This window comes from Pholis gunnellus (genome assembly GCF_910591455.1).
Source record: "Pholis gunnellus genome assembly, chromosome: 19".
Taxonomy (NCBI): Eukaryota; Metazoa; Chordata; class Actinopteri; order Perciformes; family Pholidae; genus Pholis; species Pholis gunnellus.
In genome coordinates this window covers 21,347,609-21,372,141 of record NC_136546.1, presented here as the reverse complement: position 1 = coordinate 21,372,141, position 24,533 = coordinate 21,347,609, and the positions used below count along the sequence as shown (strand labels likewise).

Genomic DNA, 24,533 nt, shown 5'->3' with positions numbered 1-24,533 from the left:
ACTTCACTCTTCATGACGTCACCTGACTGATTCAGAAGATCAAATCTCACCTGATTGTGGATCTTCTTCCTGTTTGATGCTCAGATGTTTCTCTGAGAGAAGAAGAAGAAACACTAAGATCATCTCTCTCCTCCAACGTACCGCCCAGTTTCCATAACATTGCATAACATAGATTCCATTGCTTCTTCAATATGATGATGATGATGATGATGGGGGGGGGGGGGGGGGGGGGGGGGGGGGGGAGACAGGAAAGTAGATCTGCTTTTATTTCCTATAATGAGATTTGAATTTGATTCTCTCAGGCCTCAGCTGTGGTTCACTCGTGGTCCCTTTAAGAGTTGTGGGGGAGGAGCCAACAGACATTTCAGAATAAAACAGGAAGTAAAAGGTGATTGGACACCAGAACATGATGCAGCATTAGTGGACTAGTCACTCACATGTCACATAATCACGTCTTCACTTTGAACCAGCGATGTTTCAACAGTTCTCTCTTCTGATTGGTGGAAAAAAATTAAAAAACTTTATTGATCCATCAATGAAAAAAACTCAGACGTTTATGTACAAATCAAAACTTCCTGTTTTGATTTTATTTTACAGTGAGACCACGATGAACATTCACCAATCAATAATCAATGAACGCTGGTCATGTGACTCCACCTTAAAGGACCAGAACACACTTCCATCCACTGGGAACCCTTTCAAAATAAAGTGAACGTTTTCACCCGTAAATCATTCCATCATCATGTGACCACTTCCTGTTTTATTTGTTCATTTAAACTCTCTAATAATAATAATTAAATACTGATCAATTACAGTTATTAACAGTGGTGTGGTCCTTTAAGAGGGGGGGGTTGTAAAAAGCTGGTATACTTTGTTTCTACTCTTCAGATTGTCATGAAGCTTTAATTTACTGATGGAAACGACACAGACAACCATCAAAACCATCAACACCACCACAGGAAGGCACTGCTGCATCTTTTCACAATAAAAGTCCTTCTGGGTCTAAAGACACGACGACACACCTTCATATTAACAGGAAACATTTGAACACATCGTCAGAGACTCATCAGTGAGGCGTTCACTGTCCGCTGGTGAGTGTGGAAGATCAGGATTCTACGAACCGATGACGTCATTATTGATTCATCTGATCAATAAGAAAAAAGTCCAAAGATTCAGTTAGTCATCGTAGAAAAACATTAAAAAAAAAGAAACCGAAGATTTGTTTTCTTAAAATAATTCCTCAAAAACACAAATCGTGTTTTATAAATAGTTGCTGATTAATTTCCTGTCAATCGATGGATCACGTGATTCCCACACATACACCTGCACAGGTTACCAGACCAGCAGACAGCAGCTCAGAGGACAACGAGCGCCGGGTGACATCACTCCACCGGCACACCTGATGACATCACTCCACCGGCACGCCGTCCACGCTCTCCTGTGAGACCTCCGAGTCCAGCGAGTAGCAGGAGCTGCCGTTGTCCTGAGCGTCCCTGTTGACCTCCTCGGAGAGTGCGGCGGCGGACGAGGCTCCGCCCCCGGGCTCGGCGGTGGCGGCGTCGCAGAAGTGGGCGGAGGCCTGGAAGAGTTGGCTGCAGAGGCGGTTGTAGCGGTGGTAGCGGGACGGTTTGCCCGTGTGGGAGTACATGTGCTCCTGCAGCTGAGACTTGTGGGAGAACCGCAGGCTGCAGACGGCGCAGGCGATCTTACGTTTACGGGAGTGCAGGACGGCGAGGGTTGGACTGCCGCCGCCGATCCCTCTGCTCCTCCTCAGCTCTGCAGCCAGCTGGTTGGCGAGCGCCTGGCTCTGCCTCAGGGCCTCCTCCAGACACCCGGCGTCCAGCTGCTCCTGGACTCCCGCCGGACCCTCCTCCACGCCGGCGTCCATCAGCCGGGAGGGGTCGAGGGCAGCGTGGCTGAACAGGTGCTCCCGCAGGTCCTCGGGGGACGAGCAGCGCTCTCCACAGCGAGGACACAGCAGGACCAGGACCCGGTCTTTGAACAGGAGACTCTGATTAGGACTGCTACCCTGAGACGGAGACCCCGCACCTTCAGGTACCTCCTCGCCACCGTCCTCGCCCTCCTCCTCCTCCTCCACCCGCTCATGCTTGATGCGTCCGGATACGTCCGAGTCGTCTCCGGATGCCACGGAGCAGACGTTGCGTAGCACCGAGGTCTGGCGGTCGGACGGGATCCCCTCCAGTCCGACGGCAAGGGCCAGCTGGGAGTGGGACCGCCCCCCCCGGCCGGTGGAGCGTCCGTCCTCGGGGGCCCCCCGGGACACCGCGGTGGTCTTGGGGACTCCGGCCGCCTCCTTGTTGGCCAGCTGGGAGGAGATCTGGATGCCGTACAGGTTGGACATGCGGACCATGTCCGCGGCGGCGTCGGTGGCGGCGCCCTCGCCGGGTTTCCGGCACAGCTGGTAGGCGTGAAGGAACTTGATGCCGTCCTGCAACCGGCTCTGGTCCACCGGTTGTTTGGGACACATGCCGGTGTACATGATGTGCAGCAGGTAGCTGAAGACGTCCGGCTGGATGTCAGTGGGCTGGATCTTTATACACTCACTGAGGACAGACACAGGGACAAGGTCTCAGAGATCCTCCTGACCTGGTCTACGGTTACAGAGACCCTCCTGAACTGGTCTACAGTTACAGAGACTATCCTAACCTGGTCTACAGAGACCCTCCCGACCTGGTCTACAGAGACCCTCCTGACCTGGTCTACAGAGACACTCCTGATCTGGTCTACAGTTATAGAGACCCCCATGACCTGGTCTAGAGAGACCCTCCCGACCTGGTCTACAGTTACAGAGACCCCCTGACCTGGTCTGGTGGATGAAGATCATCTTGAAGTAGTTGGAGAAAGCTGCCAGCACAGCTCGGTGAGCTTTGAAGTAAACGTTTCCGATGGCAACGGTGCAGTCGCACAAAAAGCCGAACTCTCTCTGAACGTTGAGCTGCTGCAGCAGGACGAGGCTGTGAGAGGAGACCTCCATGACACCTAGAACACAGAGAGAGGAGACCTCCATGACACCTAGAACACACAGAGAGAGGAGACCTCCATGACACCTAGAACACAGAGAGAGAGGAGACCTCCATGACACCTAGAACACAGAGAGAGAGGAGACCTCCATGACACCTAGAACACATAGAGAGGAGACCTCCATGACACCTAGAACACAGAGAGAGGAGACCTCCATGACACCTAGAACACATAGAGAGGAGACCTCCATGACACCTAGAACACAGAGAGAGGAGACCTCCATGACACCTAGAACACACAGAGAGAGGAGACCTCCATGACACCTAGAACACAGAGAGAGAGGAGACCTCCATGACACCTAGAACACAGAGAGAGAGGAGACCTCCATGACACCTAGAACACACAGAGAGAGGAGACCTCCATGACACCTAGAACACATAGAGAGGAGACCTCCATGACACCTAGAACACACAGAGAGAGGAGACCTCCATGACACCTAGAACACAGAGAGAGAGGAGACCTCCATGACACCTAGAACACAGAGAGAGGAGACCTCCATGACACCTAGAACACATAGAGAGGAGACCTCCATGACACCTAGAACACATAGAGAGGAGACCTCCATGACACCTAGAACACATAGAGAGGAGACCTCCATGACACCTAGAACACATAGAGAGGAGACCTCCATGACACCTAGAACACATAGAGAGGAGACCTCCATGACACCTAGAACACATAGAGAGGAGACCTCCATGACACCTAGAACACATAGAGAGGAGACCTCCATGACACCTAGAACACAGAGAGAGGAGACCTCCATGACACCTAGAACACATAGAGAGGAGACCTCCATGACACCTAGAACACATAGAGAGGAGACCTCCATGACACCTAGAACACATAGAGAGGAGACCTCCATGACACCTAGAACACATAGAGAGGAGACCTCCATGACACACATACATACAGACACACACACACACACACTCATACACAAACACACACACACCGGAAACAGGACACCCGCGCGACCATACCACAATACAGCTCCGCGCGTGCACGTGGCATCGCGCCCGTGAGGCTGCAGCCTCCTCCATCCTTCTCCGTCTCATTCACATCCAGTAACACGCACGTCCTCATTCACCTACACGCACCGCGGGCGCGCGCGTGCACACCCCCCCCCCCTACCCACATGCACACCCCTCTGTCTGTCTGTGTCATGCACGCGCCGTTAATCGGCCTCTTACCGCAGAAACGAGCAGATTGTCTTCAACTAGAGCCGATAGGTTGGAGCAGATGATCTCGCGAGGATCACGTCACGTCTCGCGCGAGGAAGGGGGGGGGGGGGTCAAAGGGGCTGGTCACGTGATCCATCTGCGTCACCTACGTAATCAATGTAATGTAATCAATAACCCTAAAAGGGTTTTAGATGAATATTAATACTGAAATCAGAACAGCTGAGCTGGTTCTATGATAAATAAAATGATATTAAAAAATCAACAAGAGACAGCTACCCCAGTGCATGCTGGGAGGTACAACCAAATCTAAACACTTAGAACCAATAATGAATTTAAACATAAATAACATCAAACATTAATGTTTCATTATGACATCAAACGATATTATCACCAGAAAAACTCCAAAGTATGATATTTAGTGATAACAATAAATGAAATAGAATTGTATAAATATATTTATATATATTAATACATATATATAAATTATAAATATAATAAAATATAACAATAACAAATAACATATATATGTATATATATATATATATTGTGAAATGGAAATAAATGTTTATTATAATAAGAAATATATATTATAATGTTGAAAGAAATCGAAAAGTCGACTTGCAGAGAAAAATATATCTTTATTGCTAAAAATATAATTTGTTTTATTTCATAATCTAAAAGTCAGATTCACAGGCTGTGAAATGTAGAAATAAGATCTGTAAAATACTATTTTATATATATATATATATATATATATATTTATTTTTACAGATCTTATTTCTACATTTCACAGCCTGTGAATCAGATGAAAGTCTGCAGTGAAATATAATATGTATATATATATATATATATATATATAATAATCTGATCACGTGGAACTATGCTGCTGGTTTATCATTAAAATAACTAGAACCTGATCAATAACTTTATTCATTACGTTTATTTTGAAGGCCGTTCATTTTGACCGGAAGTCTCTTATTTTGTCTTCTTCAGACGCGCTCACTGTTGCGTTTGGTTGACGGAGCGACAGTCTGTGCGGAAGTTCTTTCATCCTGCGGGAGGAGAAGAAGAAGAAGAAGAAGAAGGAGAAGGAGAAGGAGAAGAAGAAGAAGAAGAAGAAGAAGAAGAAGAGAAGAGTCCTCCGAGTCCCTCGTCTCAACTGTCCGCCCGAACACACCGAGTCTCCTCCGGGGTTACCCACGGTGAGTTTAACGGGTTCCCGGGTGAAGTAAGAAGAGCCTCTCGGTGCTCGCGCTGCTCTCGGTGCTCTGTGCGGGGGCGGCGGGACTGTTTGCAGGAGGAGATATCAGTGAGCACCATCAAGCGAACAGGATGTACATCTATTACATCTGGTCTGGGTTTTCAAAATAAAGGGCGTAGTAAAGATATTAGATAGATACTTTATTACAGCAGCATTATGACACAGGTAAGCAATCAAAGTAACAGAGTAAAAAATAAAGAATATTGAGTATAAAAATGGACAATCTAAACAATGAAATAATATTAAATTAAATAGTAACGCAAAGATTTAACCAAACAGTTTAACTGTTTATTAATGTATCATTAACGGTTTAATCCGTGTAGAAAAGATAGAAATGACCGTTCATACCGTGTTTATTCACTAATTTAAACACATTTTGATTTAAGTTAGCGCGTGCCCTAGTACACAGTCCGTTTAATCTGTTTTGTCTGTTTTATTACTTGTCGAGCTGGATCCTCTTTTATTCTGTAGCTTAATTTGCAGTAACTTCCGGTGTGGTCGATGCTAGCCGCTGTTAGCTTGACTTGGCTAACCGCTGTAATCTCCATTTTAGCTCGTGAGGCCGGCCTCTCCCTTCTGTCTGTTATTATAAAGTCTGGTTCTACAGCTAGAACCGTAGCACCAGGGTTCTACAGCTAGAACAGGTTCTACATCTAGAACTCTAACCAGAGAACCTGGTACCCCTGGTCCTGATGTATTACAGTATAAAGTACTATACTTACCCCTGTAGTACAGTATAAAGTACTATATGCACCTCTGAGTTGTATTACAGTATAAAGTACTAGATGTAACTGAGATGTAGTACAGTATAAAGTACTGTATTTACGTCTTTTGTACAGTATAAAGTACAATATGTACCTCTGTAGTACAGTACAAAGTACTATATGTATATATATATATATATATATATATATATATATATATATATATATATATATATATACCTCTGAGTTGTATTACAGCATAAAGTACTAGATGTAACTGAGATGTAGTAGTACAGTATAAAGTACTGTATTTACGTCTTATATATACATCTGAGTTGTAGTACGGTACAAAGTACTCTACTTACCTCCTTGTCGTCCACAGGTTCGATGGCGAGGCCGAGCCACAGCGATCACGTCCTCCAGCAGCTCAATAACCAGCGTGAGTGGGGCTTCCTGTGCGACTGCCTCATCGCCATCGGGGACATCTACTTCCGGGCGCACAAGGCCGTGCTGGCGGCCTGCAGCTCCTACTTCAGGATGATGTTCATCCGGGACCAGCAGCAGGGCGCCGGGCGTCTGGACCTCAGCAACATGCAGATCAGCGCCGAGTGCTTCGACCTCATCCTGCAGCTCATGTACCTGGGTCGCATCGCGGTGGGCAGCTACGAGTTCGAGGAGCTCAAGGCCTCCATGGCGTACCTGCAGATGTACTACATCCCGGACTCGCTGGAGGATCTCAGGGACATCAGGAGCTCCAACCTCACCCCGTCCTCCTCGGCCTCCTCCGCGTCCAGCTCCTCCACCTGCCCCGCCGGCGGGAAGATGATGTTCGGAGTCCGGATGTACGAGCAGCAGAGGCCTGCTGCACCGGAGGTGGAGCATCTACCAAAAGCTGCCAGCAGCAGCAGCACCGCCGGGCGCCCCGTGGCTCCGGCGACCATCAGCAGACCGGTGGTAGTGGCGGCGGAGGAGGTGGTGGTGACTCCTCTGATAGCGGCGCCACCGATTGTGGACGGACTAGTCGATCAGCCGTGTGACTTGAGGAAGAGGCCCGGCGGCAGGAGTTCGGCCCTCAAAGACCGTCCTCGATTCGGCCGCACCTACACCTGCGACGACTGCGGCTTCGTCTTCAGCTGCGAGAAGCTCCTGATCGAACACATCCTGACCTGCACCAACCGGAAGGCCTTTCATCAGCCGAGAGGCAACGCCGAAGGTGACAACGACTCCAGCAAAGCCGAGAGCTCCGCTTCCGAGAGCATAGAGGAGCACAGGGTCATCTGTAAAGGTGAGGACGACTGGCCCGAAGCCAAGTCTGACTCCGACCTCGGGACAGCCGGCGAGCCCGGATCGACCCGGAGTATCTCCATCAAGACGGAACCAGAAGAAGGCGTATTCCCTGAGATAGAGGTGGTCCGGGTCGGCGACCACGGCAACAGAGACTGTAGGGCGCGCTTCGACGACACCACGCGTAAAGACCTGCAGAGAGAGAAAACCGGATCAGACCGCGACCCAGAGCCCGGCATCTCGGGTCTGGATCACAGCAGCGAGCCGTTCGAAGGCCACATGTCCAGCAGTGAAGATTCAGGGATTCCCGCGAAGCTCCGTAAGGTGAAAGACGAGAAGCAGGACGCCGACTGCGCCCCCTGTGAACTGTGTGGCGCTCTGCTGACGGAGGAGGACAAGTCGGCCCACTACCTGTCCAACCACATGGGCCACATCTGTGCCTGCGGGAGGTGCGGTCAGGTGCTGATCAAAGGCCGCCAGCTCCAGGAGCACGCGGAGCGCTGCGGCGAGTCCCAAGGCGGCGACTCGGACTCCCACGGGGAGGACGAGGCGTCCCTGCTGGAGGAGCCTCAGGGGATGATGGAGGAGGAGGGTCTGATGGAGGCCTCCGACCTGGCCTGCCCTCACTGCGGCACGCTGTTCCAGAACGAGAGCTCGGCGCTGGAGCACGCCTTGTCCTGCCACGACCAGGAGCTGTTCCGCCCGGCGCTGCTGGAGGAGGGCGGCGGCGGCGGCGGCGGCGAACTGGACCACCGACGCAAGCACTTCTGCGGCATCTGCGGCAAAGGTTTCTACCAGCGCTGCCACCTGCGGGAGCACTACACCGTCCACACCAAGGAGAAGCAGTTCACCTGTCAGACCTGCGGGAAGCAGTTCCTGCGGGAGCGGCAGCTCCGCCTGCACACCGACATGCACAAAGGAATGGCGCGCTACGTCTGTCCGGTCTGCGACCAGGGAACCTTCCTCAAACACGACCACGTCCGCCACATGATCTCACACCTGTCGGCCGGGGAGACCATCTGCCAGGTGTGTTTCCAGATCTTCCCCGGCGGAGAGCAGCTGGAGAAACACATGGACGTCCACCTTTACATCTGCGGTGTCTGCGGAGAGAAGTTCCGCCTCCGTAAAGACATGAGGAGCCACTACAACTCCAAGCACACCAAGAGACTATAGGGACCAATCCGGACCCGTCCGCCACATTTCTACCAGTTTTGGTACAAAGAGAAAAAGCCATAAATGTGAGAACAAATGAATGCACTTGAGCACCAAATAAGACAAATCTGCACTTTTTAAAGTATATGCATAATAACCTCAGCGGGCATTCACACCGCGAGCTGATTGGTCGCTTCGTTAGCTTTGATTAAACAAAAAAAGACAATCAGGACATCATGAGGTTTCTTTCAAAAGTCTGAATCTACTTCTGTTAAACGACCACCGTCCACAGTTAACTAGCCAACCAGCTAACTAGATGTATATTAGTTTTAATATTTATGAAGAAGCTGGGGTTTTGTACACAGGATATCTTTACATGATGCTTGTTTTCAGGGTTCTTGAAGTCCCAAAAAAACCCAAAGAAGTAAATCTAGAGACGTTCTCATTGGACGAGTCAGAACCAAGTCACCAAATAGTTAACGAGTGATGTTCTGTAACTGATCTCAACACCTTTGTTTTAGCACTAGGGGGCGCCAAAGGGGAGCTTTCAGATGGACCTTTGTGTTTGGACTTGTTGGGTTCAGGATCGTGTTGCTCACAGTGTGAACGAAGACTTTGCTTTGGACCACGTGGAGTCCACATGGAGCCTCAGAGTCCACATGGAGCCTCAGAGTCCACATGGAGCCTTTTAGAGTCCAGATACAGACCTGAGGAGAGTTCACTTCCTGTTTGGAGTCGACATTCTCTGAAGAGGAACCCGATGAGTTCTTCATGTTCTAGTGAACACGGTCCTCTTGGGTTCTTAGCTTTGTGAGCATTGATCGGCCGTACGTGCTCTGTGATTGGTGCCTTTGCTGTGACAACACTAGTGTCTTCTTCACAGTGATGCATGCTGGGGGATGGACAGTGAGAACACTAGAGGTGGTCAAGCCCATAGGATCCACCGAGAGCCGGACCACTTGGACTTTAAGGGGTCTTCTTTGAAACCTGGTGGATTTTCCTCCTCGGTTCGATCGGTTCTGGTGGATCCAAACCACACAGACCCGTTTCAGGAAGGGGTCTCAATTAAACCACGAAATATTCGTGACGACCTTTTGTGAAACTGAACCGAAGAGGAAAACCCAGCAGGTTTGACTGGTCCTCATTGACTGAGACCAGAACCCGGTCCTGGTCCTGGGTCTCCTGGAGGATCACACTGTGATGGATCTGTTGCCTTATGATTCATGTAAAGTTGTTTTTCACTGTTTTTTGTTTCTGCTTCACAAAAAAAACACAAAGTTCACAAACCTGAACGAGACCTAAACCAGTACTGAACCAGCTGAAACCAGACCGCATATTTTAAATCCACCACAAACCCTTTCAGAACCTGAACCAGTTGAAGTCGACAAAAAACCTTTTAGAGCGGACAGGAACTAGTTTGGAACTAGTTCGGAACCAGCTGAAACCAGTTCAGACCTGACCTGCACACAGACACAGTTAGTCCAGAACCAGTATGAACCCTTCTAAAACATCAAAGGGTCAGGGTCCAGTACAAACCAGTTCAGATAATCAGTAGAAACCTGGATCCTGAGACCAGATGCGTCGGTGGTCGTCAGAGGTCCTCTCCTGAAACTAGTTCACAATCAAACTAAACCAGTTTGGTCAAAGGGCACTCAGAACCAGATCAGAACCAGTAGGAGGTTTACAGATGAATACTAGTTCCTGTTAAAGGTCTTCATGGGTTCTCCAAGTTCTGAAGATTTTTGCTCCTAATAAACCAAGTTCTGTTTGACAACAACCCGGTTTTCTCCTCTTATTATTATTATTATTATTTATATCTGTGTCATTATAATTAGTGTTGATATAAATATTATTATTATTATTATTATTGTTATTTGTGCTCTGAGTTTGTTTACAGAGACTCTTCTAGTTCTGCTCACCTGCAGCACGATGACATCACCAGGTGAGAGTTGTTCCTTTAAGGTTCTCAAACAGACTAATGGATGTTTGTTCTACCAATCAGCTCTCGACCTGTAACAAACTGACCAATGACGGCCCACCTGCCTCACCTGTCTCACCTGTCTCTCCTGTCTCACCTGTCTCACCTGTCTCTCCTGTCTCACCTGTCTCACCTGTCTCACCTGTCTCACCTGTCTCACCTGTCTCACCTGTCTCTCCTGTCTCTCAGGTGAGATGAACGTAACGTCAAGGCGTTCTAACCACCAGTGCTCGCTGGGTCCACCTGGTTCTGGTTGCAACCCGTTTTTGTTTCCGTCCTCCTTCGTTCCAGATCTTAGTGGTTCAACTCGGTTTAAAGGGTTAAAGGTCAACCAGGGTCCTCACAAAGATAGAAGTACAAGGTTGTGTGTGTGAGTTTTATCACAGTCACTTTGTGGGGACTCACCCTCCTTATGGGGACAAATGCATCCAGACAACGTAAATCAGTAGATTTTAGGCTCACGCCTTGGTTTAAGGGAAGGTTTAGGTTAAAGTTAGGTTACGGTTAGTTTAGGTTCAGTTAACTTTAGGTCATATTAGGATAGGTTAAGTTTAGGTTAGGATAGCTCAGGTTTAGTTAGGTTAGCTTTAGGTCATTTAGGTTCAGTTTAGGTTAGGCAGAGACTGAATAACATCAGATATAAGAAGGAACCTCCGTAACCCGTTTCTCTGATCAGAAACTAAACCAGATGTTTTTATTTAAAGGTTCTAGTTCTAGGAGCTGATGTTGGTCTAAAAGCTTTATGAAGGTTTTTAATCTCCACGTTTGGTTCTTCTGTCTCTGAAGCTCTGAAGCTCAAAATAGAACTCAATAAAGCAGAGTGGGATGAAGAGATTAAATAGATTTAAATCTCTCTGGTGGATCAGGTCTTCAGAGGACACTGACGGTCAGACTAAAGGCTCTCTGGTGGATCAGGTCTACAGAGGACACTGACGGTCAGACTAAAGTCTCTCTGGTGGATCAGGTCTTCAGAGGACACTGACGGTCAGACTAAAGGCTCTCTGGTGGATCAGGTCTTCAGAGGACACTGACCGTCAGACTAAAGTCTCTCTGGTGGATCAGGTCTTCAGAGGACCCTGACCGTCAGACTAAAGGCTCTCTGGTGGATCAGATCTTCAGAGGACACTGACCGTCAGACTAAAGTCTCTCTGGTGGATCAGGTCTTCAGAGGACCCTGACCGTCAGACTAAAGGCTCTCTGGTTAATCATCATCTGATTGTTTGTTCAGGTTAAAGTCTCGTTGAAGTTAAATTTGGCGTCCTCAGTCCAGAGCTTTCAGAACAACAGTCGACATGGTGTCCAGCCGGGTCCTGGTCTTGGTGGTGGTGGTGGTCTCTGCTGTGGTCGGGGCTCAGAACCCGGGCTCCGTAACGAACCCTGAGAAAGGCCCAGAAGAAGAAGACGTGAGAGTCCTGGTCCAGCAGCTGATTGCCAGAGTGGACAAACTGGAGAGAGAGCTCGAAGAAGAGAGAGGTGAGTGAAACCTGAAGGAGGTTATTATGGTATGGAGGGTCTCGAGGAGCGAGGACGACGACGACGTGGGTTTTAAACTTAACGGCTCTCGTTACCTCGGTCCTAGAGGGAGTTGGTTCTCTGCTCGCCTAAACAGAATCACAAAGTTATAGTAATTTAATAATTGTTCTTAAATACACTACAGCAGAGGATTCAATTAAAATTCCCAAAGGTCCAGATTGAGAACATCTCCTCGTGCAAAGATCCGGAACATTACAATATCTAACTTGTGCTATTTAGTGCAATATATATATTCAAGAAGCCTCGTAGTAACAAAGTCTCTGTGGAGTCAACAAATAAACAAATAAAGAAAGTATAAAATATAATATATAATTACGTTTTAAAATTTAACTGGATGGATTATAAATAATACATAGAAATACAAAAATAAATGTTCTTCTCTCATTTCAAGTAAAATAAAGGCTCCATCTAAAAATAAATAAACAAATGAATCTTTTAAAAACTTGCATCTTAAAAGAAATTGTTTGATTTTTGAAAAATGAATGAAAAGGAAAAAAGGAAAGTGTGACTGGAGTGAACTCTTTTCTTCTCTTTTGTTAAATCATTTCACATAACGGTCTCAGTGAACTTTATAATAAACAATCTCAACATCTCAACATCTCGTCCTCAGGTCAGACTGGAGGGTTTGGTCTAAAGATGTGTGTTTGGTCTCGTGGTGGCGTTTCACATCATTTAATAACGTCCACGGTATCTGAACATACGAGTGGTTTAGTAGCGTCAGCAGGAAGAATGAACACATAAGAGTTCGTCCATTCTTTGTTAAAGCTCTGTTCTCGTGGTCCACGTATCTTTTTAGAGCGTCATGTAAAATTCTCTGACTTAACTTCTCCCGCTGCTCTCTCTCCGTCTCTCCTGACTGTGTGCAAATCTCACTCGGCTCAGGATGCGTTTCAGAATACAGACATTTGATTGGCTGAGTAGCGTCACGTGAGATGATTTACAACGTATGTGATTGGTCGGTGTATTTCCTGGACTGCTGAACGAGTACCGTAAAGGCTGGAAAAGCTGTGCAGGTTAAAATATAAGCGCTCCGCCAAAATGTATAATTCTCAATTATCCATCAGTTACACGTCCGGGTCCGGATCCGGACCGCGGTCCGCCTATTGGCGACCCCTGCTCTACATGTATCATCATTTATATAAATATTTGTCTCATTATCTTATGTTCTCATTGCACAGCTACTGTGCTCCTCAGCTGCTCTGCTTCAGTGCAGCTTGTTTTAAGTAGAGCTTTGATCCAATCAGAGTTCACCTCTGTGTCTCTAGGTAGAAGAGAGGCCCCAGGCCTGCAGACTCACCAGTGAATCCATGTGCAGGTTAAGTGAATGGGGACGATGTTGTTGATCGTCATAGTGTTCAACCAATCAGATCTTTAGTTTGACATGTTGGGCGTATTCTTTGACGTGTCAGAGCTGCTAGCTGGCCTACAACTGTGTCAGCATTACTGCAGCTCAGAGTCCAGGTGCAGCTCTGCCGCGAGGTGCAGAGTGTGCTGTGATTGGTCAGTGGGCGGGCACATCACTAAAGTGAAACTTATGCTTGCTAGATTCTTTGTCAACAAAGAAAGGAGCATAGACAGCATTTGGTAAGTGAAGTTCGTTTGTTTACCTCTACTGTTCATTTGTCTATCGTGGCGTTTTTATGAATAATATTTGAATGGCTCGTGCTCGTGTGGTGGAATGCGTGGATCCGCTGCAGGTCTGCTGGATTGATTTGTTGCTTTGTTGTCATATGAATATATGCGACTGCTCTTGTGAGTTTGTCATTGTGTTACATTGATTTGGACTGTGTTGTCTGTTAATGACACAGCGTCCCGTCATGCTCGTATTCATGTATCTGCACTCTGCATTTCGTGTTTTGTATGCTAGGTGTTGAACTTCATGTAACATTTTATTTCATTTGTCAAATGTTGCAGTGTTATGTGAATATGCGGCTTTTACACGAAACAAATAACCCGTAGCTGTGACGTCATAACGAGGTTATTAGAAGTGTAGAACAGCACTGAAGGCCCAGGTATAACATCCACGGCCCGTTACTGATAGATAGCAGAGGTTAGCATGTGTTAGAAGGGGTTAGCATGTGTTAGAATGGTTTAGCATGTGTTTATAAGGGGTTAGCATAGATAGCAGGGTTTAGCATGTGTTAGCATAGGTTAGCATGTGTTAGAATGGGTTTGACATAGATTAGCAAGCGTTAGAATGTCAGAGTGTGTTAGCATGCGTTAGCGTAGATTAGCAAGTGTTAGCATAGTTAGTTGTGTTAGCATGAGTTAGAATGAGTTAGCATGTGTTAGCATACGTTAGCATGGCTCCAGGTCCCTGTGTTTGATAGAAACCTGTCCGTGTCCCTGCAGCTAAATCTCAGGTGGCGTTCTCGGCGTCCCTCGTCAACACTGAGCTGTGGACCCATCAGGGCCCGTTTGACAGCGACACCACTCTGCTGTTCAAGACGGTGACGACGAACATCGGCAACGCCTACAACCGTGATACAGGTAGGACTCACCTGGTAGGACTCACCTGTTGCACACTTTAACGTCAGAGTCCTGACGCCAGGTCTTTGTCCCCCCAGGCGTCTTCACGGCCCCAGTCAAGGGACTCTACTACATCCGGTTCACCGGCTACGTTGGAGACTCTGGGTCCTTGAACGCGGCGCTGCTGAAGAACGGGTCCAACATGTTCGCTATCTATGACACCAGGGGGGTCCACGGCAGCTCCTCCAACGGCATGGCCCTGGTCCTGGAGGCCGGGGACCGGCTCTCCGTCACCCTCTGGAAAACGCAGAGCATCTTCGACCAGACGAAGCTCAGCACCTTCAGCGGCTTCCTGGTCTTCCCTATGTAGGAGGAGACCATCAGGAGTCCTGAACCCAGATACAGATCTACTGCTGATACCCTCAGAATGTGGTCTATAAAGTAGTCTCTGAGTCGTTAGTTAGACTCTCTCAGCAATAAAATAAAAAAATTTGCAAAGTCTGTTTTTAGTCCCTCTTCATGTGTTGAGCATAAATTATAAGCATGTGTTAGAATGTGGTAGCATGTGTTAGAATGGGTTAGCATGTTAGAATGGGTTAGCATGTGTTGGCATGTGTTAGAAGGGGTTAGCATGTGTTAGAACGGGTTAGCATGTGTTAGAATGGGTTAGCATGTGTTGGCATGTGTTAGAAGGGGTTAGCATGTGTTAGAATGGGTTAGCATGTGTTGACATTCATTAGAAGGGGTTAGCATTCGGTAGAAGGCGTTAGCATACGTTAGAATGGAGTAGCATGTGTTAGAATGGGTTGGCATGTGTTTGAAGGGGTTAGCATTCGGTAGAAGGGGTTAGCATATGTTAGAATGGATTAGCATGTGTTTGAAGGGGTTAGCATACGTTAGCATGTGTTAGAAGGGGTTAGCATACGATAGCATAGGTTAGCATGTGTTTGAAGGGGTTAGCATACGTTAGCATGTGTTAGAAGGGGTTAGCATACGATAGCATAGGTTAGCATGTGTTTGAAGGGGTTAGCATACGTTAGCATGTGTTTGAAGGGGTTAGCATAGGTTAAAATGCGATATAATATATAATTATAAAGGGTTTAGGGTTAGGGTCCTAACCCAGTTCGTCGTCACTTTAAGTACAAAACATTTTAAAATGAAAGGAATCAGGTTTAAAGTAAACAGGATCACAGTTCAGAGTCTCTTCCTTCCTGTGGTGAGATTCACAGACGGTCCCTGAACTCCACACGGCACTAACTCTTCATCACATCACGTCAGACCTTCAGGGACCTTCAGGGACCTTAGTCCTTCTAAAGTTCAGAGAAGACTCACACGGTTCTGGACTGGATCAGTTTTATTTACTTCTTCTGTGTGAAAGTTACGTTTTACAGTAAGAGGTTTACTAAAAGGCTTCAACCTTTAACATTTACATACGACAACATTCATTTAGGGAGAATCCTAGTCTGAGACTAGTTCAGGTCCTGGTCTAAGAGGCCTGGTCTGAGACTAGTTCAGGTCCTGGTCTAAGAGGCCTGGTCTGAGACTAGTTCAGGTCCTGGTCTAAGACTAGGCCTGGTTCTGGTCTAAGACTGGTTCAGGTCCTGGTCTGGAGACTAGATCATAAATAAATAATAAACAATAAATGCCATAACTATGTTAAAACCACAGGTTACATAAAGTCACATTTTATTTTGAAAGGGTCACCAGAATCCGTCCCTGAGATCGTCCATCCCGGACCCGTCCAGGTCCGCGGGCCGGTGTGTCGCCAGGTTGGACGGGTCCTCCGCGGTCACAGCTGGGGGTTCGGCGGTGGTCCGGACCGGGGAGGGTCCGGTGGGGTGGTCCACGGGAGAGGGTTCCTCTAGTCCGGTACCGGGACCGTTAATAAAGTTATTACGGGAACACATGTTCATGTTCACAGAGCTTCCGGTCCCGGTCCGTCCCGGTCCAGATGTGGGTCTCCAGATGAAGCCGTAGTAGACCGCCAGTAGACCCGCAGCCAGCGACACGGACAGGACGTAGACCAGCACCGTGACCAGTCGGACCCACTTCCGGTCCAGCTGCTTCATCTGGTCCCCGGTGTAGGTGGCTGGTCTCCCGGGGGTCCAGCTCCGCGGGTCCCGCATGGTTCTGGTTCTGGTTCAGGACTGTCTGGAAGTTACTGATCCTGATCCTGGAGTAGGTCTGAATCCCGGTCCCTCTTCATCTGGACTCATCTGGACTCATCCAGCGCTTTATAGATCAGCTGCATCAAGTCCACCGAGTTCACCACGGACCGGAAGCTCCCGGATCACATCTTCAGAATAAAAGCCTCGTCTTTACTATTTAATTTGAAGCAACGTGACGTGAATGTTTGTGACGTCAACGTGTTTATTTGATGATGTTATATATTTTATATTTTATATATTTTTATATTATATTTTTTAATTTTTTTTTAATTTTATATTATACTATATTATTTTATGTTATGTTATTTTATGTTATTTTATATTATTTTATTTTACGTTATTTTAATTTGTGTTATATTATTTGTATTTATGTTTTATTTAATATTATTATTTGGTGCTGCTGGATAGCTCAAAAGTACTGCTTTTATTTTGAAATTCTCAGCAGCTGTCAGTGGTTTGTCACATTTGTCAGAAATGTTCTTTATAACTAAATATTTAATTGTAATGTGAGATTTATTACAACATGTTTTACTTTCATTCTAAAACAGTTTGAGCAGCATTAAGTTAAATTATATTGTTTAATATTCACTTATTTACTATTAAATGTCATAAATGTAATAACTCACAATGAATGAATCAATCAACCAATAAATAAATAAATCAACCAATCAATCAACCAATAAATAAATAAATCAACCAATCAATCAAAGAAGGAGACCAGGAGACAGACCAGTTTGATCCAGTTCATCTGAAGGTCCAGAAACATGTTTTATCTAAGAAACGTTTACTTTGTTCACCAGACAAACAAACACAAGACTTTCTATTGACTTCATGTTCATCGTGTTTTATATTTTGATCTTCGTCACAGTTCAGTTTGAAATATTACAAAATGCAAAGTTTTGTTTCAGACTTCCTGTTTCTCTTTAACATCCCTGAACCTCACAAACAAACAAACAAACACCATCAATAATCAAAGAAGAAAACTAATCCTCTCTAAAAGTAAAATCACAAAAATCTGAAAGTGAATCTTGAACTGAAAACTTGTCATCTCCAAAAGAATAAAGAATAATGAATATAACACTACTTCTACTATAAATGCTGATAAAACAACAGTTTCTGTCGGCTTCAGGTCCTCTGTGGTTCCTCTTTAGTCACAGGGTGCAGGTCACAGGGTGCAGGCCACAGGGTGCAGGGTGCAGGTCACAGGGTGCAGGCCACAGGGTGCAGGAACACTTGTCAATCAAAACAGACTCACTGACTCAGAGCTGCATCGACAAAAACAAATCAACAAAAACAACAATTTAGATTTACAACATCCTCAAATATCTAACATCTGAACTCAAGGTCCACTTACTACCGTAGCGTTCAACCACATCTCCGTTGACAGTTCAGGTGTCATCACATGACTTTGGCCATGTGATGACACCTGATCATCATCTGGACGATCAAAAGCCAGTAAGCAGACCTTTAGCATTGTGTTTTTCATATTGTTACTAATGAACTTCACACACCTGTAGCTGCTGGACTCTCTGGGGTCTCCTCACTCATCCAGACCCTTCTTGGAGGACCCGTCCCTGGTCTTTGCCCTCAGCTTGTTCACCTGTGACTCGGCGATGTCGGCCCTCTCCTCGGCCTCCTCCAGCTCGTGCTGCAGCTTGCGTAGTTTGGCCACGTTGGCGTTCACTCCCTCCTCCGCGTCCTCCGCCGCGTGTTTGTAGGACTTGACCTTCAGCTGCAGCTTGTCCACCAGGTCCTGGAGGCGGGCCGTGTTCTTGCGGTCCTCCTCGGTCTGGTAGGTGAGCTCCTTGATGCGGCGTTCGTACTTGCGGACCCCCTTGACGGACTCAGTTCCCATCCTCTGTTCGGCCTCCAGCTCGTTCTCCAGCTCTCTGATGCGAGCCTCCAGTTTCTGGAGCTGCTTCTTGCCCCCCTTCATGGCGATCTGCTCGGCCTCGTCCAGACGGTGCTGCAGGTCTTTGATGGTCTGCTCCATGTTCTTCTTCATGCGCTCCAGATGGGCGCTGGTGTCCTGCTCCTTCTTCAGCTCCTCGGCCATCATGGCCGCGTCCGTGATGGCCTTCTTCGCCTTCTCCTCGGCGTTGCGGTTCTCCTGCACGGCCTCCTCCACCTCGTTCTGCAGGTGCGCAAGGTCCGCTTCGTGCTTCTTCTTCTGGTTGATCAGGCCGGTGTTCTGGGAGTGCAGGAGCTGCATGCGCTCCGTCACGTCCGTCAGCTCCTGTTCAGCCAGTTTGCGACTTCTCTCCGTCTGCTCGAGCGCGGCCCTCAAGTCCTCCAGCTCGGCCTGGATCAGGTTGTTCCTCCGTTCCAGGAGAGCGATGTTCTCCTTCAGGTCGTCGTTGCTGTGCTGTGCATCGTCCAGCTGCAGCTGAGAGTCCTTCAGGAACGCCTGGAGGCACTTCAGCTGTTTCTGGGCATCGGCCGCCTGCCTGTTGGCTTGGCTGAGCTGGATCTCCATCTCGTTGAGGTCGCCCTCCATCTTCTTCTTGACCCTCAGGGCCTCGTTGCGGCTCCTAGTTTCAGATTCCAGAGAGGACTGAAGCGACTCGAGCGTCCGCTGGTAGTTCCTCTTTGCCTGCTCCATTTCTTCCTCTTTTTCAGCCAGCTTGCGCTCTACGTCGGCCTTCACTTGGTTGAAGTCCAGCTGTGCTCGGAGGATCTTGCTCTCTTCGTGCTCCAGAGAACCTTCTGCCTCTTCGAGCGCTGACTGGAGCTCTGCCTTTTCCTGCTCCAGCTGCTTCCGTATCTTCTCCAGTTCGTGAGCACTCCTGCCGCCCTCCCCGAGCTGGTCGGTGAGGTCAGAAATCTCCTCTTGGAGGTTCTTGTTCTCTCTCTTCAATGTCTCGAGTTGATCCAGAGACTCCTCGTAGGCGTTCCTCAGTTTGAAGAGTTCAGTGCTCAGAGACCGAGCTTCCTTCTGAGAGGCCTCCAGCTCACACTGCGACTCCTCAAACTTCTGCTTCCACTCCGCCATGACTTTGTCAAAGGCCCTCTGCTTTTTGTCTAGGACTGCAGATGCGGCATTGGATTTCTCAAGGTCCAGCATCAGGTCTTCAATTTCATTTAGGAGGCGGTGCTTGGTCTTCTCAAGGGACGAACACTTTGCATTCGTGGCCTCGGTGGCCTCCTCGGCCTCCTGCAGTCTTTGAACCAGCTTCTTCTTTGCTTCCTCCAGTTCTTCTGTTCGCTGGATTCCGTCGGTTTCGTATTTGGTCCTCCATGCCGAGACCTCTGTGTTGGATTTGGACAGAGCTCTCTGCAGCTCGGCCTTGGCTTCCTGCTCCTCTTCAAACTGCTCTCGGAGCAGATCGCAGTCGTGGCGAGCCGACTGCACCGCGTGGGCGAGGGCGTTCTTGGCCTTGACTTCTTCTTCCAGCTGTCTGCGGAGATCTTCTACCTGCTGGTTGTACGAGTTCTTCCCTCTGGTCAGCTGTGAAATCAGACACTCCTTCTCCTCCAGCTGACGTCCAAACTCTCCATTCTCCGTGAGCAGCTTGGCCCTCTGGGTAGTCAGGTCGTTGACGGAGCGCTGGGTTTCCTCATATTTGCTCTTGTACTCGCTCATGTTATCTTCCATCGTGCGGCACATCTTCTCAATATTTGACTTGGCCTTCACCACACTCTCCATGTTAGAAGACAAGTCGTCCAGCTCCAGCTTTAGCTCGCTCTTTTCCTTCTCCAGCTTCTGCTTCACCCGCTGCAGGTTGTCAATCTGTTCACCCAGTTCGGCGACGCTGTCGGCGTGTTTCTTCCTTAGGGAGGCGGCGGTGGCCTCGTGTTGGAGCGTAGATTCCTCCAGCTCCCTACGCAGCTTCTGGAATTCAGCATCTCTCTTTTTGTTCATCTCCACCTGCGCTGATGTTGCTCCACCGGCCTCCTCCAGGCGCTCGCTGATGTCCTCCAGCTCGCGGGAAAGATCGCAGCGCTGCTTCTCGACTTTTGCCCGGGCTGCACGCTCAGCATCCAGCTCCTCTTCCAGCTCCTCGATCCTCGCCTGGTTTTCTTTCAGCTTCTTCTGGAGCTGAATGGAAGCAACCTGCTCGTCTTCCAGTCTTGAAGTTATATGGACAATCTCGAAATCTTTTTTTTTCAGTTTCTCCTCCAGCTGCTGCTTATCGTTTTCTATGTCCATCAAACTCTCCTGAGTCAGTTTCAGGTCTCCTTCGAACTTCCTCTTTGAGCGCTCGAGGTCCATCCTGAGTTTCTTCTCCTGCTCCAACGAGCCCTCCAGATCGTCCACTTGTTGCTCCAACTTAACTTTGGCTTTGGTTAAGCTATTTGCTTTGTCTTCTTCACTCTGAAGGTCATCTAGTGTCTGCTGGTGGGCCTCCTGTAGTGCCTTCTTCTCCTTGGTGAGCTTCATGATGTTTTCGTCCTGAGAAGCCATTTCCTCCGTCAGGTTTTTCACCTTATTCTCCGTGGCGTGTTTCTCTTTCTCGACCTTGGCCAAAGTCAGCTCCAGATCGTCTATATCTTTCTTCAACTCGGAACATTCATCTTCAAGCTTCCGTTTCTTAGCCGTGAGATCTGCGTTCAGCTCCTCTTCATCCTCCAGTCTCTCGGTCGTCTCTTTCAGCTTGGCCTCCAGTTGAATCTTGCTCTTTATAAGCTGTTCACAGCGTTCTTCAGCGTCCGTCAGCGTGTCCTGTTCAGACTGCATATGCAGAGTCAGATCGTTCTTCTCTTGGAGAAGAGCCACTATTTTCTCCTCTAGATCCTTCCGTCGCGCTTCTGATTTCTCCAGAGCTTCTTTCAGCTTGTTGAACTCATCCTTCATGTTGGCCATCTCCTTCTCAGACTCGGCGCTCTTCAGCAGTGGTTTGATCTTGAAGAAGAGCTTCATCCAGGGCCAATTTTTTACTCCAAGAAAAGAGCGAAGGTTCCACTGGATGACCATCAGGGCGTCTCTGCGTTCCACCAGCTTAGAGAACTCTGCCCTCATAAGGATTGCCCGGGCATTAGCCTGAATCCTGGTGATGATTCGAGAGAGTTGCTCATCACGCATCTCCTCCAGTGTCCCCAGCAGACCGGCTTTAAAGAAGACTTTGGTGTGACCGAACCGGTACTGGGTGTGGTCGATGTCCAGTGATCCCAGCAACTTCTCTGCGCTCTTCTTGCAGTCAATGAACTGGCCTTCAGGGATGGCGGAGGCATTCAGAATCCTGTACCGTTGTTTGAAGTCACCGTAGAGCACCCTGTTTGGGAACCCCTTCCTGCAGATCCTGATGCCTTCCAGGACACCGTTACAGCGCAGCTGGTGCATCACCAGGCAGTTGTCCATGGCCCCTGGAGTTTTCTTCTCATTAGGAATCAGACAGCGGACAAAGTGGGGATGTGTGGTCTTCAGGTTGTTCATCAGCTTGTTCAGGTTTTCCCTGTGAAGTGCCGACACAGTCTGGAAGGAGGAACCTTTCTTCTTGGCTCCTTTGCCGCTTGCTTTGTCGCCGCCGTCAGTTCCTGAATAGCTTGAAAACAGCACACTGAGCAGTTTCAGAGAGGATTTCTGGTAAAGTCCGACCACCGTTTCATTCAGGGGGTCTTTATTTTTGACCAACCAGTTGCCGATGTCGTAGTCCACTCTGCCAGCGTAGTGAACCAGGGCAAAATTAGCCTCTGATTTCCCCTTTGCAGCCCTCGGCTTCTCAAACATCTTGTTCTTTCCCAGGTGATTATCGTAGAGCTTGGACTTGAAGGTCTGGTCACTGGCTTTGGGAAACATGCATTCCTCCTCCAGAATCGACAGGATTCCCAGCGGCTTCTCAATGAGGTCAATACAAGCCTGTAAATCCATCCCAAAGTCAATGAACTCCCAATCAATGCCTTCTTTCTTGTACTCTTCTTGTTCCAGAACAAACATGTGGTGGTTGAAAAACTGTTGCAGTTTCTCATTGGTGTAGTTGATGCACAGCTGCTCGAAAGTGTTGAAATCAAAGATTTCGAATCCAGCGATATCCAGCACTCCTATGAAGTACTGACGAGGCTGTTTAGTGTCCAGGGAGTGGTTGATCCTCACCACCATCCAGTTGAACATCTTCTCATACACCGACTTAGCCAGAGCACCGAGGGAGTAGTAGACTTGGTCCACACTTTGTCCTTTGGTGACAAATTCATTTCCTACCTTGACTCTGGGATGACACAGCCCCTTGATGACGTCGGCAGAGTTCAGCCCCATTAGGTAGGCGGTTTTATCGGCAGCCTCTGTCCCGTCCGGCTCTGCCTGCTCCTCGCGCTGCTTCTGTTTGAACTTCATGTTGCCGTAGTGCATGATGGCACCGGTTAGCTTGTAGACGCCCATCTTCTCCTCCGGAGTGAAGCCAAGCACATCGAAGGCACTGTCGGTGGCCAGCAGCTCCTCCGAGTCATTGATGGAGGCGACCGTTACCTCCCCTTGGGAGATGTAGGAGTAGTCGTAAGGGTTGTTGGTGATCAGCAGCATGTCCAGCAGCTCTGGCTTCTGATTGGACAGGATCTGGTAGAAGATGTGGTAGTTCCTCTCAGCCTTGAGCTGAAAGGTGCACCGGGACTTCTCCAGCAGGTAAGTCTCGACGTCGGCAGACGACAGCTTTCCGCTCGTGCCGAAGTGAATCCGGATGAATTTTCCAAAACGAGACGAGTTGTCGTTTCTCAGCGTTTTGGCGTTGCCAAAAGCCTCCAGTGCCGGGTTGGCCTGGATGATCTGGTCCTCCAGCGTCCCCTTGCTAGCGTCTCTTTTGGCTCCACCGACTGCAGCGATGCTGGCAAAGTACTGGATGACTCTCTTGGTGTTCACAGTCTTCCCGGCTCCGGATTCTCCGGTGATGAGGACGGACTGGTTCTCCCTGTCAGTCAGCATGTACTGGTAGGCGTTATCGGAGATGGAAAAGATGTGAGGCGGAGCCTCGGTCCTCTTCTTCCCCCTGTAAGCTGCCACCACCTCCGCATCGTAGACAGGAAGCCACTTGTATGGGTTGACGGTGACGCAGAAGAGCCCGGAGTAGGTGTAGATCATCCAGGCGGCGTAGCGCTCCTTGAGGTTAAACAGCACCGCCGGCTCGTGGAGGAACGTGAACATCACCATGTCTTCAATTTTATCAAACTTCGGCGGGTTCTGGGGGTGGACGTCCAGCTCCTTCACGGTTGCCGTTGTGCCATCCTCCTTCTTCACCGTCACCATCCCCCCGTCTTTGCTCTGGATTTGCCCCTTCATATATTCCACCTTATCGTCTGCCACGAAGCACTCAGTCTTGATGTCAAACTGTCGGGTCTGGGCTTCCAGGCGCTCCTTGTCCGACTTCCTCAGGAAAGGAGCGGCCTTCCCGAACTCAGCCATCAGAATGTCGCCCATGTTGGAGGGACGAGGTTCCCGTTAGTCGACAGAGAGAGATCGATCCAGGAAGAAGGAAAAAGTCTTTGTGTCTCTGGAGCAGAGCTGCAGACTCTTTATAAAGACGCCCGCAGGACCAAATTAGGAAATAACTGCTGAAAGAACCCATGAGGGCAGTTTCAGGACCTTTGGCTGTCAAAGTCCATTTTAGGAAACGGAGTGATTCCCTTCTTATCTGCCCGCTGATAGAGACTCCGGACACCTCTACATTTAGACTTCTACTGCAGCTCATCTTCCTTTTATTCTACAGGATTATGATGAGACTACTGCAGTTTGAGGCCCATTTTAATCTTCATTCATTTGGTCACTTCTGATATTTAAACAATCAATCATCTGATTCTGTTTGGCTGATGAAATAGATCCAGAACAGAATTATTAAT

General features: G+C 48.3%; 4 protein-coding genes across 4 annotated transcripts; 2 read left to right on the top strand and 2 right to left on the bottom strand.

Annotated features, from left to right (window-relative positions):
- Positions 1 to 1,408: 1,408 nt before the first annotated feature.
- On the bottom strand, positions 1,409 to 2,995 carry zbtb25 (zinc finger and BTB domain containing 25; the record flags this gene model as incomplete). Its single annotated transcript, XM_079180029.1, has 2 exons — positions 1,409 to 2,564; positions 2,823 to 2,995. 2 exons carry the CDS (start codon positions 2,993 to 2,995, stop codon positions 1,409 to 1,411), a joined length of 1,329 nt encoding a protein of 442 aa, XP_079036155.1.
- A 2,259-nt stretch (positions 2,996 to 5,254) lies between these two features.
- Positions 5,255 to 10,375, top strand: zbtb1 (zinc finger and BTB domain containing 1). The gene is made up of 2 exons (XM_079179889.1): positions 5,255 to 5,425; positions 6,571 to 10,375. Exon 2 carries the CDS (start codon positions 6,576 to 6,578, stop codon positions 8,643 to 8,645), a length of 2,070 nt encoding a protein of 689 aa, XP_079036015.1. The 5' UTR covers positions 5,255 to 5,425; positions 6,571 to 6,575; the 3' UTR covers positions 8,646 to 10,375.
- Positions 10,376 to 11,890: 1,515 nt separating this feature from the next.
- LOC306711201 (complement C1q tumor necrosis factor-related protein 3-like) lies at positions 11,891 to 15,047 on the top strand. The gene is made up of 3 exons (XM_079180020.1): positions 11,891 to 12,075; positions 14,488 to 14,625; positions 14,703 to 15,047. The coding sequence occupies exons 1-3, from the start codon at positions 11,895 to 11,897 to the stop codon at positions 14,972 to 14,974; spliced, it is 591 nt and encodes a 196-aa protein (XP_079036146.1). The 5' UTR covers positions 11,891 to 11,894; the 3' UTR covers positions 14,975 to 15,047.
- A 3,265-nt stretch (positions 15,048 to 18,312) lies between these two features.
- Positions 18,313 to 24,114, bottom strand: myh6 (myosin, heavy chain 6, cardiac muscle, alpha; the record flags this gene model as incomplete). Its single annotated transcript, XM_079180291.1, has 1 exon — positions 18,313 to 24,114. One exon carries the CDS (start codon positions 24,112 to 24,114, stop codon positions 18,313 to 18,315), a length of 5,802 nt encoding a protein of 1,933 aa, XP_079036417.1.
- Positions 24,115 to 24,533: the final 419 nt, after the last annotated feature.